The sequence below is a fragment of the Sprattus sprattus genome (assembly GCF_963457725.1).
Source record: "Sprattus sprattus genome assembly, chromosome: 7".
Classification (NCBI taxonomy): Eukaryota; Metazoa; Chordata; class Actinopteri; order Clupeiformes; family Clupeidae; genus Sprattus; species Sprattus sprattus.
This window is the reverse complement of record NC_137926.1, coordinates 30,279,661-30,295,380: the sequence shown is the minus strand read 5'-3', so window position 1 is coordinate 30,295,380 and position 15,720 is coordinate 30,279,661. Positions and strand designations below refer to the sequence as shown.

The following is a 15,720-nucleotide window of genomic DNA, read 5'->3' as shown; positions in this document are numbered from 1 at the left end:
CTCGGTTCCTTTAGTCGGAACCGTAGACAGTACAGATGGGACGTGACATCGTCACGGCTCCAATTCGAATACACTATTCATTCACGCCGGAAGGCTGAAATATGTCAATCATCTCCTGAGCCCGCCCCCTCAGGAGCGCATATAAAAGGCAGCGCTTGACATATGATCACCCTCTTGGACAATTTTGAGCGTAACATAAGAACACACCCACTCCAAGAAGAATGGACACTGTACACGCAAACTTTGTACTGTCTACGGTTCCGACTAAAGGAACCGAGGTTACGTAAGTAACCGAGACGTTCCTTGTCGTAGTAACCTACGACAGTACAGATGGGACCGTATCCCTTCACGCGTGAAAAATACAGTGTCAATCAGCCTTGACCAGCTCCTCGTATTTATGACCTCCCAAGAGGCACACACGGCAGCTGGTGGTTAACGGTTCATCTGCGTTTGACCATAAAAGCTAATGAACACGTAGTATATATTTTTAATAACCATTCCATGTAGACTACAACGATTTCCAATCGTATGTCTACACGATATCCCCATATACCGGAATGTCAGCATTTAACCATGAAAAGGACTGACACCCGTTCATATTTAAGAAACCATTCACAGGCTCTGTGGGGCTATTGAATTTTCAGCGTGCAAGACCCCCTGCAAGAAGGAGGGGGTCGACACATCTAACATATAGAATCTTATGAAGGTGTGGCGAGAATTCCAACTCGCAGCCTTACATATTTCCTCGACTGAGACGCCTTTCAACAAGGCCCAGGAGGAAGCAACTCCCCGAGTGGAGTGCGCACGCAACTTCACTGGGGGCTCTAAGGATAAACTCTTATAAGACAAAACGATAGCCTCCACTATCCAACGGGAAAGGCTCGGTTTTGAAAGAGGTCTGCCCCTTGCCTGTGCGCCAAAGCAGACAAACAGCTGGTCAGTTTTTCTGAAAGCACTCGTGCGCTCCGTATAACATCGGAGAGCGCGCACTGGGCATAGTTTATTCAGGCGCTCCTCATCCGCTGAAGCGAAAGGAGGAGGCGAAAACACTGCCAATTCAATTACTTGGTTGCGAAAAGGAGTTGAAACCACCTTGGGTGTGTAGGCAGCATTAGGTCGCATAACCACTTTATCACCAGCGATCGCGAACTGAAGGCAAGATGCGCTGACTGACAGAGCGCGCAAATCGCCCACGCGCTTGGCTGACACAAGGGCCAGTAAAAGCGCAGTTTTAAAAGAGACAAATTTCATGTCTACCTCCTCAAGGGGCTCGAACGGAGGCCCTGTAAGAGCACGTAAAACCACCAGTAGATCCCATGAGGGCACCAAGTGCCTATCAGGCACTCTGAGACGCCTCACGCCAGCCATAAAGCGTGACGTTAAAGGGTGATTACCTGGGGTTTTACCATTGATGCCTGCATGACAGGCTGAAATAGCCGCCAGGTAAACTTTGAGAGTGGAAGCAGCCTTCCCCTCGTCAAACAAATGCTGCAGGAATTCTAAAATGACGCTCAAAGCGCAGTTGATGGAGTCGTACTGACGCGCGACACACCATTGATCAAACCTGCGCCACTTCAGCGTATAGAGGGACCGTGTCGACAGAGCCCGAGCACTCTGTATCGTGGACACCACTGCATCAGACAGACCCGAAGCTATGAGCCTGCTCCTTTCAGGTGCCAGGCACTGAGCCGCCACAGCTCCGGTCGTGGATGCCATATCGTGCCGTGCGCCTGCGTCAGGAGATCCCTCCGTAGAGGAAGCACCCAGGGAGGCCGCACTGACATCCTGTAGAGATCTGCGCACCATGGTCGATTGGGCCAATGGGGAGCTACTAATATTAATTCTCTGCCCTCGTCCATTATCCTGCTCAGCACCTGCTGAAGGAGAGGGATCGGGGGAAAAGCGTAAAGACGCCTGTTCGGCCATTGGTGGCCCAGCGCGTCCACACCTAATGGGGGGTTGTCTCCCCCCAGCGAGAACCAGAGAGGGCAGCAGGTGTTTTCCCTGTTGGCAAACAGGTCCACCTGAGCCCTGTGAAAACGCAGCCAGATCTGTTCGATCACTTGAGGGTGCAGACACCAGTCTGCCGCCCGTGGATTGCCCCTCGACAACAAGTCCGCGCCCCAGTTGAGGTGGCCCGGAACATGAACTGCTCTGAGGGAACTGATGCGAGTTGCCGCCCACATGAGCAGGCGGGTTGCCAGGTGATGCAGAGTCGGCGACCGAACACCCCCTTGGCGATTGATATAGGCGATCGCTGACGTGTTGTCTGTCCTGACTAGTACGTGCTGACCGTTTAACATGGGCAGAAAGTGCTGCAGCGCCAGGAAAATCGTCTTGAGTTCTAAGACATTTATGTGTGACTCGGCCTCCGTCGCAGACCAGAGGCCGTTCACTGATTTCCCCTCGCAGATCGCTCCCCACCCTGTCGTGGAAGCGTCTGTGGTTATCACTAAGCGACGTGTCACTATGCCCATCGGCGCTGCCGCCGTGAGGAAGTGTGGCGTTCTCCAGATCGCCAGTGCTTTCAGGCACCTGGCATCTACTGTCACTCTCTCGTAACTGTTCCTGGCGGGACTGAGTTTCAGAGAGAGGTACCACGATTGGAAGGGCCGTGCGTGTAGCATTCCGAGAGGTAACGCTATAGCGGCCGAAGCCATCATCCCCATTAGTCTTTGGCAAAGAAGGGATGAGACTTTCTTTTTCAGTTTGAACTGACTCACACACGACCTGATTGCCTCTATTCTTCCCTGAGATAACCCAACCGTCATAGAGGTGGAGTTTAAATCCATGCCTAGAAAGAGAGCGGATTGACTGGGAATTAAGACGCTTTTGTCTCTGTTCACCACGAAGCCCAGACGATGTAGGTGCAACACCACTAGATGGCACTCCTGCAACGCCGCTTCTTTTGACTTTGAGCAAATGAGCCAGTCGTCTAAGTAATTGTGAATACGCAAGCCTTGTCTCCGCAAAGGGGCGATGGCTGCTTCTACGCATTTCGTGAATACCCTTGGTGCCAGAGCTAGACCGAAAGGCAGCGCGCAGAACTGATATGCCTTCCCTCCGAACGCAAACCTCAGAAACTGTCGGTGTCTGGGGTGGATCGGGATATGGAAGTATGCGTCTTTTAGATCGATGGAGGTGAACCAATCTCCTGATCTTATGTACTGAATCAATAGACGAGGGGTCAGCATTCTGAATTTCATCGTCATGAGAGCTTTGTTCAGAATACGGAGGTCTAAGATCGGTCGATATTTTCCGTCCTTTTTTGGAACTAGAAAATAGCGACTGAAAAACCCCCTGTTCTCGTCTCCGAGCGGAACAGACTGAATAGCTCCTTTTCTCAGGAGGGAGTCTATTTCCTCCTGTAGGAAGACCGCTTGATGCCGTGGCACTATCGTTTGAACTACGCCCCTGAACCTTGGGGGGGGGGGGCGGGCAAACTGGAGCGTATAACCCACTGAAATGGTTTTTAGAACCCAGGGTGACACTGCGCATGCGCGCCAGCTCTCCACACAACCGTGCAGGTTGGGCCGAGAGAGAAACAATAGGTCGAGCACTAGCTCGCTCATATTCAATCTGATTAAGTCTAGATCTGTGCCCGCTCCGACTGAGGAGGGGGACGAGATCTGGGGTTGCCCCCTCAGTTTGAATAAAAAATGTGTGATGTGCAGTGGGGACACTGCGGGGGGAGTTACATTTACATGTCGAAGCGCTGTGCCTAAAGGGACAGTTGGGACAGATATATTTTGTGTTGGTGTAACATGACAAACCGTTGCTGGCATGAGTTTTGCATGCGAGTATCGGGCCAATTTCCCTGGTGGTGAGGATTCCACCTCTCCCCCTACCCTCTTCTTCAGCCTTGGATCAGGAGGCTGGAGAGAATCCGCGACCTTTACCACGCTTGGCAGCCTTCTGGTGTGGGGCGTGGGGTGCGCTCTGCGTCTGGCGCGGAGCAGGCTGATGCGAGTCGGGCTGCTCCGGGAGACGGAAGGGGTGTCTGTGCCATCCACGGCGAGCCTGCACCTTAGCTGGTGGAGGCGCTGGTGAGCGGAAGCCGCTGCGCTTGGACCCCGTGGCTGGTGTCGCCTGATCAGAAGAGCGTTGGTCAGAGGCAGAGCGTGGCATCCAGGCTCGGAAAGCCTCGCTGCTCTTCTTTTCTGCCTCAAACTGGGCGGCCATCGTTTCCACGGACTCACCGAAGATCCCGTCGGTGGTGAGTGGCGAGTCTAGGAGAGGAGCCTTTTCTTTGTCGCTGAGCCTCGCCAGAGACAGCCAGAGCGAGCGAAGAGTCGCGACAGAGGCGCCCATGACTCTCCCGTGTGCCTGCGCTGTGCAGCGGGTAAGGCGGAGAGAGAGGTCAGTAGCCCGGCGCAGCTCGGATACCACCTGGTGTTCGCCTCCCAACGACGCGGCTAGCTCAGTAAGCAGCCTTGCTTGATAGCGCTGCAGGAGAGCAGAGGTGTTGGTGGAGCAGGCGGCTTGCCCAGCCGCCAGGTACGCCTTCTCAGCCAACGAAGCCTGGTGACGGGAAACCCGGGACGGCAGGGTGGGCTTTTGGCCGAGACGCGCTGTGGGAGCAGAGGGCGAGAGGTATGCAGCCACCGCGTCTTCTACCTGAGGGACGGAGAGGTAGCCGCTCTCCTTTGCCTGGTCGAGGTGGAGGTAGGCGGCGAAGCCTGGGACCGGAGCCCGTCCAGAATAGGGTGTGGCCCAGGTCGCTGTGTGCTCTCTGTGCACCTCCGCGAAGAAGGGGAGGGGGCTGGGAGCTGAGGCTGGAGGGCCGCCGTAGAACTCGCCGTCCAGCAGGGAAGGCTGCACGACGGGAGGTGACGGGAGAGGGAGACCGAGGTAGGTCGCAGCCCTCAGCGCCACCTCGTGCAGTTGTTGGCCCAGGGTCCTGGAGGTGACGGGCAGCTGCTCGGTCACGTCCATCTCCTCACTCTCATCCGAGAGCTCCTCGAGTTCGGGCAGGCTCTCGTTGTCCAGTCCGAAATCCAGCTCGAGGGCAGGCAACTCCTCGAAGCAGGAGGGCAGTTCCACCGCCTCGCGGTCCTCGGCCACCAGTGGGGCGAGGGGAGATATGGGCGAGTGGGAAGGGCTAGCGGATGAGGCAACGGCACGAGGGCGGTTGCCACACACTACGCTGCTGGAAGCCGACGGAGCACGAGGGCCGAGTGGGGGAGCCCCCCCAGTCGGCGCTGGAGTACTCGCACCAGAGCCGCTGCGTTGCCAGAACGCATGGCGTTTCCTGACTCTGGCCAAATCCATTTTGGCACAGAGTTCACACGCGGGGTCGTCTTCACCAAGGGCAGCAGCTGCGTGGTCCTTGCCCAGGCAGCGAAGGCACATGCGGTGACGGTCCCCCTTCTCTCTGGCGTGCCCGCAGTCCGGGTACACCTGTTTGGAGGACATAACTGTAGAAAACAGAAATTAGTGCGAGTGAAGTAAAGTAACAAGCACTTAGCAGGTGATTAGCAAGCTAGTCAGCGACTGGCTAGTAACACGTTACAATACAGCGACTCGACAGAATAGCAGAATAAAACAAGCCAATAAACTCGTTGCACCCAGAGCTAGTGAAAGGGAAAACCCAACTCACCGGCTACAAAGAGTTTTAAGCACACGAGGATAAATTAGCAAGTAGCAAAATTTTCGAGCGTAACGAAGAGTGAGGTTAGGTACGGATACCTAACGTCGAAATTGGAAAAGAGGGTGATCATATGTCAAGCGCTGCCTTTTATATGCGCTCCTGAGGGGGCGGGCTCAGGAGATGATTGACATATTTCAGCCTTCCGGCGTGAATGAATAGTGTATTCGAATTGGAGCCGTGACGATGTCACGTCCCATCTGTACTGTCGTAGGTTACTACGACAAGGAACCCATGAACCTGCCTTTGAAAATCACCACCATTATTTTTTAACTGCCACACCAGTAGGTGGCGATGTGAATACAGTTTATTATGATAAGGTAAACTTCGCTAAGACGAAGAAGAACACTCGCCCTGCACGCAGTTTCGAGAAACTAGTAAGCGAAAAATAAGCAACAAGATGCGGCAAGATGGCATCAAAAAGCCTCAAATAAAAGTCTGCTTCAAAGTTTGCAAATCCGGTTTCACAAATGCTTAAACGTTTTACACGCCATATGCCTGCTGTGCTGCCAACTAGTCGAGATAAATACACTTTTTTTGGGATACAGCTCTACAAGTGGTATTTAACAGACAGTTAGTTTTTGACTTTGTAACCATTGACTCCTTGTCAGTTAGGAAGACAAAGGGGAGGGCACTGTATATCTGTAGGCCTGTTTAGTTGAAAGCCCACTCACCACACAAGTGGGATGTTAGTTGTACAGGACCAAACAGAAGACCAGGTTACCGTATGACATGAACTGTTTTATAAAATGTTCAAATACAAATGGTAGCAATTTCTTAGACCAATGGCAATAATAACAATGACAGACACACTTCACAATGATATACATAGACAAAAATAGAAAAGAGCAACACTATGAAGACTTGTTAGGCTGTAATGAAGATGTTTCACATGTAGGCCTACAGTTGAGAGTGAGCATAATCAAAAGTCTAGTTTACTAGACAGAAGAACTACAGACAGGCACGGGTATGGAATCAGATCAATGCCATACATATTTTGTAATCTCTGATATAGATTTTGTATCTGTAATATAGATTTTGTATCTGTGAAACCATCTACACTTTCAAAACCTATCTACAGATACGGATTTCAAATACGAAATGTATCTACACTTTCAAAAACTATCTTCATTTTCAAAATCTATTTACAGATACGGATTTCTAATACGAAATGTATCTACACTTTCAAAAACTATCTACACTTTTAAAAAATATCTTCACTTTCAAAATCTATCTGCAGATACGGATTTCAGTTACGAATTAAGGATATGGATACGGATATTAAATACGAATTACGGATTGCAGTTACGAATTACAAAATCTTTTTGGCACTGTTTTGACTTCCTTTCTAAAGAGCCAATCAGCGCTTTTGGCAGATTTTCTAACGCGCCAATCAACACATTGTATCCTTTACTGACTAGCCAATCAGCGCTAGCTTGCTGGCAACTGCTGGGAGAGTTGAGTGAATGACCAGCCTGATTTCAAAACCACCTTGCAATGTCATTTTCGTTTCTTTTCATGGCACTTTGGGGTAGCCTATTTGTAACCATTTTCTGAAGTCCTTGAAAACGCTTTATTGTGTATTTTTTGTGGAAGCGAGTTTTATAGCGTCTCAGTGGAAGAGATATATGAGACGGCAAGCTGGAGTTCTCGCCACACTTTCATTAGATTCTATTTGTTAGATGTGGCTAAGACCAATTTCTTAGTTACAATGCGTTCTGCAGCCAAGCGATCTCTGAATCACCAGAGCCTAAGAGTAAGTTCATCAGCTCTTACGTGGTAGAAGGCAGTGAACAGAGCCCTACACGTTGACATTTTAGTAGTGTATTAAAAATAACTCTGTAGGCTGACGATTTCCGAATCTCCAGAGCCTGCGGAGAGTTACAAGTTTTGTGCCGAGGAAAACTACACGTTGCTCGCATGCAGAGCTCATGTCAAGCACAGTAAACGTATTCCACCAAGCACCCTATTCCCACATGAGTCTCATAACCACTGCCCCTTTGGGCCAGACATAAGGCATGCTTGTGTAACTTCCCCCACAGCGTTCGTACACCCAATTGTATTCAAACCAGGTTTAGAACTATTGAATAATGAGCGGGACAAATTCAACTAGCGCTAGGCCTTCTTACTTGTGCCATTTCTCGGTGTCTGTTCCGTGACTGCTGCCTGCATACACCGTTTCACTCAACTCTCCCAGCAGTTGCCAGCAAGCTAGCGCTGATTGGCTAGTCAGTACAGGATACAATGTGTTGATTGGCGCGTTAGAAAATCTGCCAAAAGCGCTGATTGGCTCTTTAGAAAGGAAGTCAAAACAGTGCCAAAAAGATTTGTAATTCATAACTGAAATCCGTAATTCGTACTTGAAATCCGTATCTGAAGATAGATTTTGAAAGTGAAGATAGTTTTTGAAAGTGTAGATAGTTTTTGAAAGTGTAGATACATTTCGTATTTGAAATCCGTATCTGTAAATAGATTTTGAAAGTGAAGATAGTTTTTGAAAGTGTAGATACATTTCGTATTTGAAATCCGTATCTGTAGATAGGTTTTGAAAGTGTATGGTTTCACAGATACAAAATCTATATTACAGATACAAAATCTATATTACAGATTACAAAATATTTATGGCATTGATCTGATTCCATACAAGGGAAGGAAGTCTTGCTGTATGTTTTCTATGTAATTCCATGCATTTGTATTTTGTGTTGGTACCTACAAAGGCGCTTCAGGCCTAAATATCTATAGATTTCCATGAAGAACTTTACAAGGATTTAATTTGACCCTAATATGAATTTTTTTTTCAGTCACACAATATGGAGTTCAGCAGTAAGCAATTATTGTAGGCCAATTATATGCATTTTATCGTCTACCTTTCAAGTCTCAGGCTGATGGAATGAGTCATGTAGATGTTCAAACACTTTTTCTCATTTAAATACATTTTAGATTAGTAATTTCCAAAACACTAGTAGTGTTTTCGTATTGAAAAGGGCATTTCAAGCTTGAATTTTCCCACCTTTAAGTCTATTGTACCTTTGGTAGCACTAGCACATACAGTTTGTTAAATTATATATTTTTCGTCTTTGCATAGTTTAAAAATACCGGTAATTAAGTTTGGACTTTTATTTTGAATTTCTGTGAAATGTTTCCTTATTGTCGCTGGCTAAGCGCTGCTTGAGAAAGGTTAGGAGCAAGATGGCGGTCCTGTCAGCTAGGATCTACCTTAGGTCCTAAGCTGGAACATGCCTTAAGATGTCAGCAGTTGAATGTAATAAAATGTAAAGAGTTTGGAGAACACCCAGTTGCACATATCAGGGCTATGATTACAAGTATGAATGTCATGGACTAAACCCCTACAAGAACCAGCGAAATGTGCGACAGCTATGCCCGCTCTCTGCTGCGTGTGTCGGTGGCGCAGATCTGTCAAGCTCTAGGCTGGGACGCAGTTCAGCTAACAGCATGTGATCTTCTTTCTGATGTTCTAGACCGATATATTCAGCAGCTGGCAAGAGGTTGCCACCGTTATTCTGAACTCTGTGAGTAACCTCCCCAGACCTTGTATAACATTGTATTAGCAAGGTGAGCTTCTAAATGCTCCCAATCAAAAGTGTCAGCAACTCTTCCGTGGTAAGGCCTCAGTACAGCTTCACACAGTTAGCTTGTCGGCTAACGTCCCAACACAACTTTGCTGCATGCTGAGAGTTATAAAAGTCTCTTGCAGCAGGTATCACAGTGTTATAATCTGCGTCAGGTATGTAGATGATGTTAAGTTTAATTAAATCTCTCATCTGTCATTTAAATTCTGTGCGGTGTGCATAGTGAACAGATGTCAACAAAGGGGAGTGTCCAAAGTGCTAACTTACCTGGGCTTACATCTGTGCTTTCAAGAAGCGAAAAAACTATTTCTCACTATTAACTCTTTCTTTGTGCACAAATAACCTTTGAGAATAAAAGCGACACACTGAAAGTTTATAAGTTTAAAAGTAATAGCACAACTTCTTTTTACTGTTATACATCCATTTGAGTTGTGCCTATCTATATTTAGGGTTACTTTTTGGCAATATTGGGTTATGTGGACTGCAAATCTACAACAACTGTTTGCTTTCAGATGGAAGGACAGATCCCGTGCTGGATGACGTGGGTCAAGCCTTCACATTGTTGGGCGTCAGCCTTAATGAACTGGAAGATTATGTCCACAACTTGGAGCCTGTTGGTTTTGCCCATCAAACACCCCTCTTCCCAGTCAGTAAGAACAATGTGCTGCAGTTTCCACAACCAGAAACACGAGACAAGGAGGAAAGGAAGGAATACATACCAGACTACTTGCCTCCATTGGTCTCTTTGCAAGAAGGTAAGTCTTCATAACTGATTTCAGTCAAACTAGATTTATTGTGTTGGTAGAATATGGTGACATTTGTGAGAAAAAAATAAAATGTGAAAACAGTTAAAAATATATTATATCTTAATAGACAATTTATTTCACTCTTATCTTTGTTTCTCTACCTCTGCATCTCAGAAGAGGAGGAGGAGGAAGAGGTCATGACAGACATGGGCACATCAGCTGACGCTATGCAAGTACCTTTTGATGAGGAGGAGGAAGACCTGGGAGAAGAAGAAGGAGTCAATGATGAGAATCACCCGATGAAGAGGCCCATGTTGAGTCCTGATGCCAGTATTGGCATGATGCCCAGCAAGAGGCCAAGACTTCATTCTGGCTTCAGCCCGGAATGGACAGGGGAGCCCAGGGAGCCCCTTAGCTCTCTCAACCCCCAGCGGCTTCCATCCTCTGTGCTGGATAGTTTGGGATCTTTATCACCATCACCTGAGCCACCAATACCAAATGTCGTCTTTAAACCCCTGCCTATGATCCCTAGACACCCAGACCACAAGGCCATTTGTGCTCCGAACAGAAAGCCAAGCATATCCTCACCTGGCAGGCAGAGAGTCAGATCACCTAAGGGCTCCAGTGTTGGGTCCTCAGCAGGGAGTCCCATATGTTCACCTAAAGCATTGCCAAAGGAGAAGAGGAAATCACCAGGTCAGGCTAAAAGTCCAAAGAGTTCCAAGTCTTGCTCGGAGAAAGCTGCCCACACCCCTGGGAAGAGCGAGACCCTGCAGAGGACTCCCCTTGCCCCTCTGAGCGAGAGGATGGGGAAGGAGAATGTTCATGTCCGGCAACAGAACTTGGAGTCGGACTGGCTGCTTGGAGAAGCACAACTCAGGAAGCCAGAGCCACCCGACAACACAATTGATGACTCCATTGACGCTGTCATTGCCCAGGCATGTGCAGAAAGTGAGCCAGACCCTTTTGCCTACTCCTCAGCTTCAGACTCAGAGAGCGACAGCTTCTCCAGCCCCAGTCGACTGACCATCTTGGAGCAAGCAACACCCAAGGCCAAGATGGGAACAAATACCTATTATGATCGAGACACGTCAACACCGTTCTCAATGAGTGGCGTCCCTGGCAGCATGTGGACTATGGACGACTCCATCAACGAGGTGATTCGCAAAGCAAATGACGGAACACCACTGAATGCACCATATCTCTCGTCCTCATCAGCCTCACCTCCCACCCCAGAGCCTCTGATGAAGGTGTTTGAGAACAAGCACAAGATGTTTGCATCGGCTGATGTGAAGAAGAAGCTAAAGAAAGAGCTGAAAACCAAACTAAAAAAGAAAGAGAAGCCAAAGGAGAAAGACAAGGAAAGGGAGAAGGGTAAAATGAAAGACAAAAATCGTGATAAAAACCGAGACAAGAGCAAGGATTTCCCTAAGGAGGCTAAAATTCCCTGGAAGGACTTTTCCCTGAGGGAAGACGACCTACGAGAGCACTTTATGATGCGGGATCTCGGAGGCCCTGAGATGTCCTCGAAATCAAAGTCCAAAGATGGCACTGACGGTATCTTCAGGAAAGACAAGGAAAAGCACAAAGACAAGAAGAAGGACAAGGAAAAGACCAAAAAAGATAAAGATAAGCGAGACAAGGGCAAGGACCGGGGAAAAGTGGACAAAAAGCTGTCCCTTACTCCATTTGGTCAGGGTGATGGCCCCTTTTCGCTCTTTAGCCCGTCCAGCTGTTTGCGTATACCCACTATGCTGCCTCCACTCCCGCCCATCCTGCCTGATCGGGACAGCAAAGGCAAAGAGAAGGACAAAAAGAAAGACAAGAAGGAGAAGAAGAAGAAGAAAGAAAAAGAAAAGGAAAAAGAAAGGGCCAAGGAGAAGGAGAGAGAGAAGGAAGAAAAGAAGAAGGAGAAAGAGAGAGAGAAGGAAAAGCGAGAAAAGGAGAAGGAGAGGCTGAAGCTGGAAAAGGTAATGTGCTTTGAAAAAAGAAAAGGTTATGCAGTTAGTTAGGAATGCAGAGAGGATCCCTTAAGCTGATCATATGGGGGTGGTCTATAGCTGGGCAGTGTGTCCGATCAGCTCGAGGCAGCTTTGATTATGTAAACAAACATTAAGTATATGAGGCAGCGGCTGGTCACCTTGTGTCTTGTACCTCACCAGAGTCTTGTACCTTTGCAGGTGAAAGTGCTGGTGAAAGTGGAGCCTCCCACAGCACTTCCCTCACCTGTCATTCCCAGGCTTACTCTCAGGGTGGGGGTCGGCCAGGACAAAATGTGAGTACCTTGCCATGGGCAACATGTGTTTTATGTATGATTTGATGGGTTAAGGCTTGCATGTATTTATATAATTATTTATATATTAATAGCATTCCACACACACCCCACCCAACAAACTAAATGACAAAATTGAGTATGAAATTGATTAAAATATTGCAGATGAACCCAAAATAGTTGAAGTTTTGTATCTATAGCTATTGTTTCGTAAGGATTCTCTCCCACCATGTGGTAGCACAGTCGCATGACTCTGGGCCCCAGTGCATTTGCACTGGTAGCACTGCCTGTACTTTTGCCCCTGAATAATATGTCATATTTGTATGTACCGCACTGGATAGAAGGGTATCACAAATGGACTAATCATAAGCAGCACGGGATTCGGCACTGAACACCATATCAATAGATGGTGGGATATAACCTTTGACCCCAGGTGCAGACTGATATAACCTTTGACCCCAGGTGCAGACTGATATACCCCTTAGACCCTAGCTGCAGACTGATATACCCCTTAGACCCTAGCTGCAGACTGATATAACCCTTTGACCCTAGCTGCAGACTGATATACCCCTTAGACCCTAGGTGCAGACTGATATACCCCTTAGACCCTAGGTGCAGACTGATATACCCCTTAGACCCTAGCTGCACACTGATATAACCCTTTGACCCTAGCTGCAGACTGATATAACCCTTTGATCTTAGGTGCAGACTGATATAACCCTTTGACCCTAGGTGCAGACTGATATAACCCTTTGACCCTAGGTGCAGACTGATATAACCCTTTGATCTTAGGTGCAGACTGATATAACCCTTTGACCCTAGGTGCAGACTGATATAACCCTTTGACCCTAGGTGCAGACTGATATAACCCTTTGACCCTAGGTGCAGACTGATATAACCCTTTGATCTTAGGTGCAGACTGATATAACCCTTTGACCCTAGGTGCAGACTGTGTGAAGAAACTCCAGGTTAACATGTCATTCCAGGATGTATCTTATGGTTAGGATAAGAACACACTTAGTCCCTCAACCACATTGCGTCGACCAGTTTTGTTGTAAGACATTGAAAAAGATGCACCTGAATATCTGCCTTAACCATGCTTTCCCCCCTATTCCAGTGTCATTAGCAAGGTTGCCCCCAATTCTGAGGTCCCTAAAATGACGACGCCCAAGATGGCGAGTGTAAAATCAGCACAGCCTCCAGCCCCAATCTTCTCTCCTGCAGCGCCCCTTCTGACTCCTGCGCCTCCACCGCCTGTGGCTGCTGCACCAGTGCCTCCTCCCATGGCCCTCTCACAGGGCAGCTCCTTGAAGACGCAAGTGTGCAGCGTGGTCACTGAGACCGTCAGTGCCTATGTGGTGAGTTCTGGGTATCACAAAATATGTGTGTGTAAAGTTATCTTCACTATCTCTGCAGGGATGCTTCCCATTTTTTTTTTTTTCTGTAAAACACATTAAAAGGTTCTTGAAAATATTAAAACGTTCTATCCCAATGGCAAATGTGTAGTAGTGCATGAAGTCAGCCTAAAGCTCACATATGAATGTAAATCTCACCCTACATGAATACTGTGCCTTTTTCTCCAGATCCGTGATGAGTGGGGAAACACCGTCTGGATTTGTCCTGGGTGCAACAAGCCTGACGATGGCAGCCCAATGATTGGATGTGATGACTGTGATGACTGGTACCACTGGTAAGAGTTTTAACGTATTCATGTATTACTGCTGGAGGGAAGCTTGTCTAGTCGAGTGTTAAGTATATGAGCACGGTATAGTAGGCAATTGTCAGTGCACAAGTATATCAATACTATGCTTGTTTTGCTCATCAGTTTGGTGCTCTTCAAATGCCATAGAGATGTAAAAACTACAGACTGTGTTCCCCATCATTCATAGTCCACCCCTGTTTCTCTGTCTGCAGGCCCTGTGTGGGGTTGACGGCTGCTCCACCTGAGGATGCCCAGTGGTTCTGTGTTAAGTGTGCCGTTAAGAAAAAGGACAAAAAACACAAGAAAAGAAAACACAAAGTGCATTGAAACCAGGGCTGGACATTTTTATAGAAGGCGCAATCTCTTCAGCTCGAGCTGGCTTAAAACATCTCAAATGCAATTTCCAGGTCTAAAACTGGATAAATGTTCAGACTACTGTCCTCAGAATGGGATAGACCATGGCTATCCTTTTGATTTGTGATCAAGTGGAAGATCTGTCCACCAAGCACCTTAACTAAGACAGCGTGAAAGACATGCAGCAATTTGTATGCATATTTGGAATATAATGACACGTGGTATCAAAAGAAATTATGCTTTTCCTTTTTAGGAGGATATATTTGCTAAAGCAGAAAACCAATCAGTTACACTCACTGTTTCAGTGTCCAACCATTGTTTTGACATTGATGAATTACTTGCATGTAAAGAGACGGAGGTATACTGAGGTTTGTGTGTACAATATGGAAAGTCACTCGGGCTGTTTCCTTTTCTTGAGAAACTCAGTTTCATTGTCAGCACCTGATTATTTTTAACTTGAGCAGATTTTCTCTGTAATTAGTGTACATTTTTTGAAATGAGAGTTTGTATTTTTATTTTTCCTCACATATTTTCCATATGCTTTCAGCATATTTTATTTGCCCAGATTTCCACAATATTAAAGGTTCAGTGGTTTCTTGTTTGGTTTTGGGGTATGTGTACATTAGAGATGAAATGTGTACTTTATGTACCTGAGAATGATCCCTGAAATCTCTGGTCAGTGACATCTGACAATCTGCAGTAACTGCTATGTTTTCTTGATATTTATACATGTCTTTCTTTTTTTGTTGACATGCCCAAGAAAATTGTTCAGTCATTTTATCAGGACACATAAAGAAGCTTGTTAAAGGAGGGATCGGAGAACAGAGTTTATAAAAGATTTATAAAGAGGTTTATGAGTATATGAACTTGAATAAAGAATCTTCTCTTTTGTCAGTATAAGCTGGAAGTTTTTCACCCATCTACCTAGAGTCATCACAGACTGATGTTAGAATACCTTTTCTGTTTCCCTTTTGAAATGATGACTCCTTTAAATGCATGTATGTTATATCATAATTGGGTAGAATTTTCATCTCATAACAGGTTAATGACTATAATGATTTTAAAAGCCTGAAGAAAAATCTGTTGCAAGTCCAAACAGCCATTTCAGCTCAAGTGTAACTTAAGCTCATGTAAGGAAGCATGGCTCATTTCAAATGAGAAGGAGTCTAGATGTTTACTGTAAGGAAGCATGGCTCAGTTCAAATTAGAAGGAGTCTAGACGTTTTCTGTTTGCCACTGCAGTAAAGGTGATTGCTTAACTCAGAGTAACTTATAGTTAAGTCCACAAGATGACATCAAGATCAATTAATTGATGTACCTAGCTGTATCTTGGTTAAAGTTAAGATTTTCGTATTGAAAATGGCTCTGATGCATAGTAAGCCTGATAAAAGGTTATATTTCTTTAAAAG

General features: G+C 46.7%; 1 protein-coding gene across 2 annotated transcripts; it reads left to right on the top strand.

Moving 5' to 3' along the window:
- The first annotated feature begins 8,837 nt into the window (after positions 1 to 8,837).
- On the top strand, positions 8,838 to 15,132 carry LOC308368031 (transcription initiation factor TFIID subunit 3-like). 2 transcript variants are annotated; one of them, XM_080842075.1, is made up of 7 exons: positions 8,838 to 9,177; positions 9,750 to 9,992; positions 10,161 to 11,953; positions 12,164 to 12,258; positions 13,373 to 13,613; positions 13,839 to 13,945; positions 14,170 to 15,132. In XM_080842075.1, exons 1-7 carry the CDS (start codon positions 9,012 to 9,014, stop codon positions 14,282 to 14,284), a joined length of 2,760 nt encoding a protein of 919 aa, XP_080698201.1. In that variant the 5' UTR covers positions 8,838 to 9,011; the 3' UTR covers positions 14,285 to 15,132. The 2 variants fall into 2 exon arrangements, with proteins under 2 accessions (XP_080698201.1, XP_080698200.1); XM_080842074.1 differs by having other exon boundaries at positions 10,158 to 11,953.
- Positions 15,133 to 15,720: the final 588 nt, after the last annotated feature.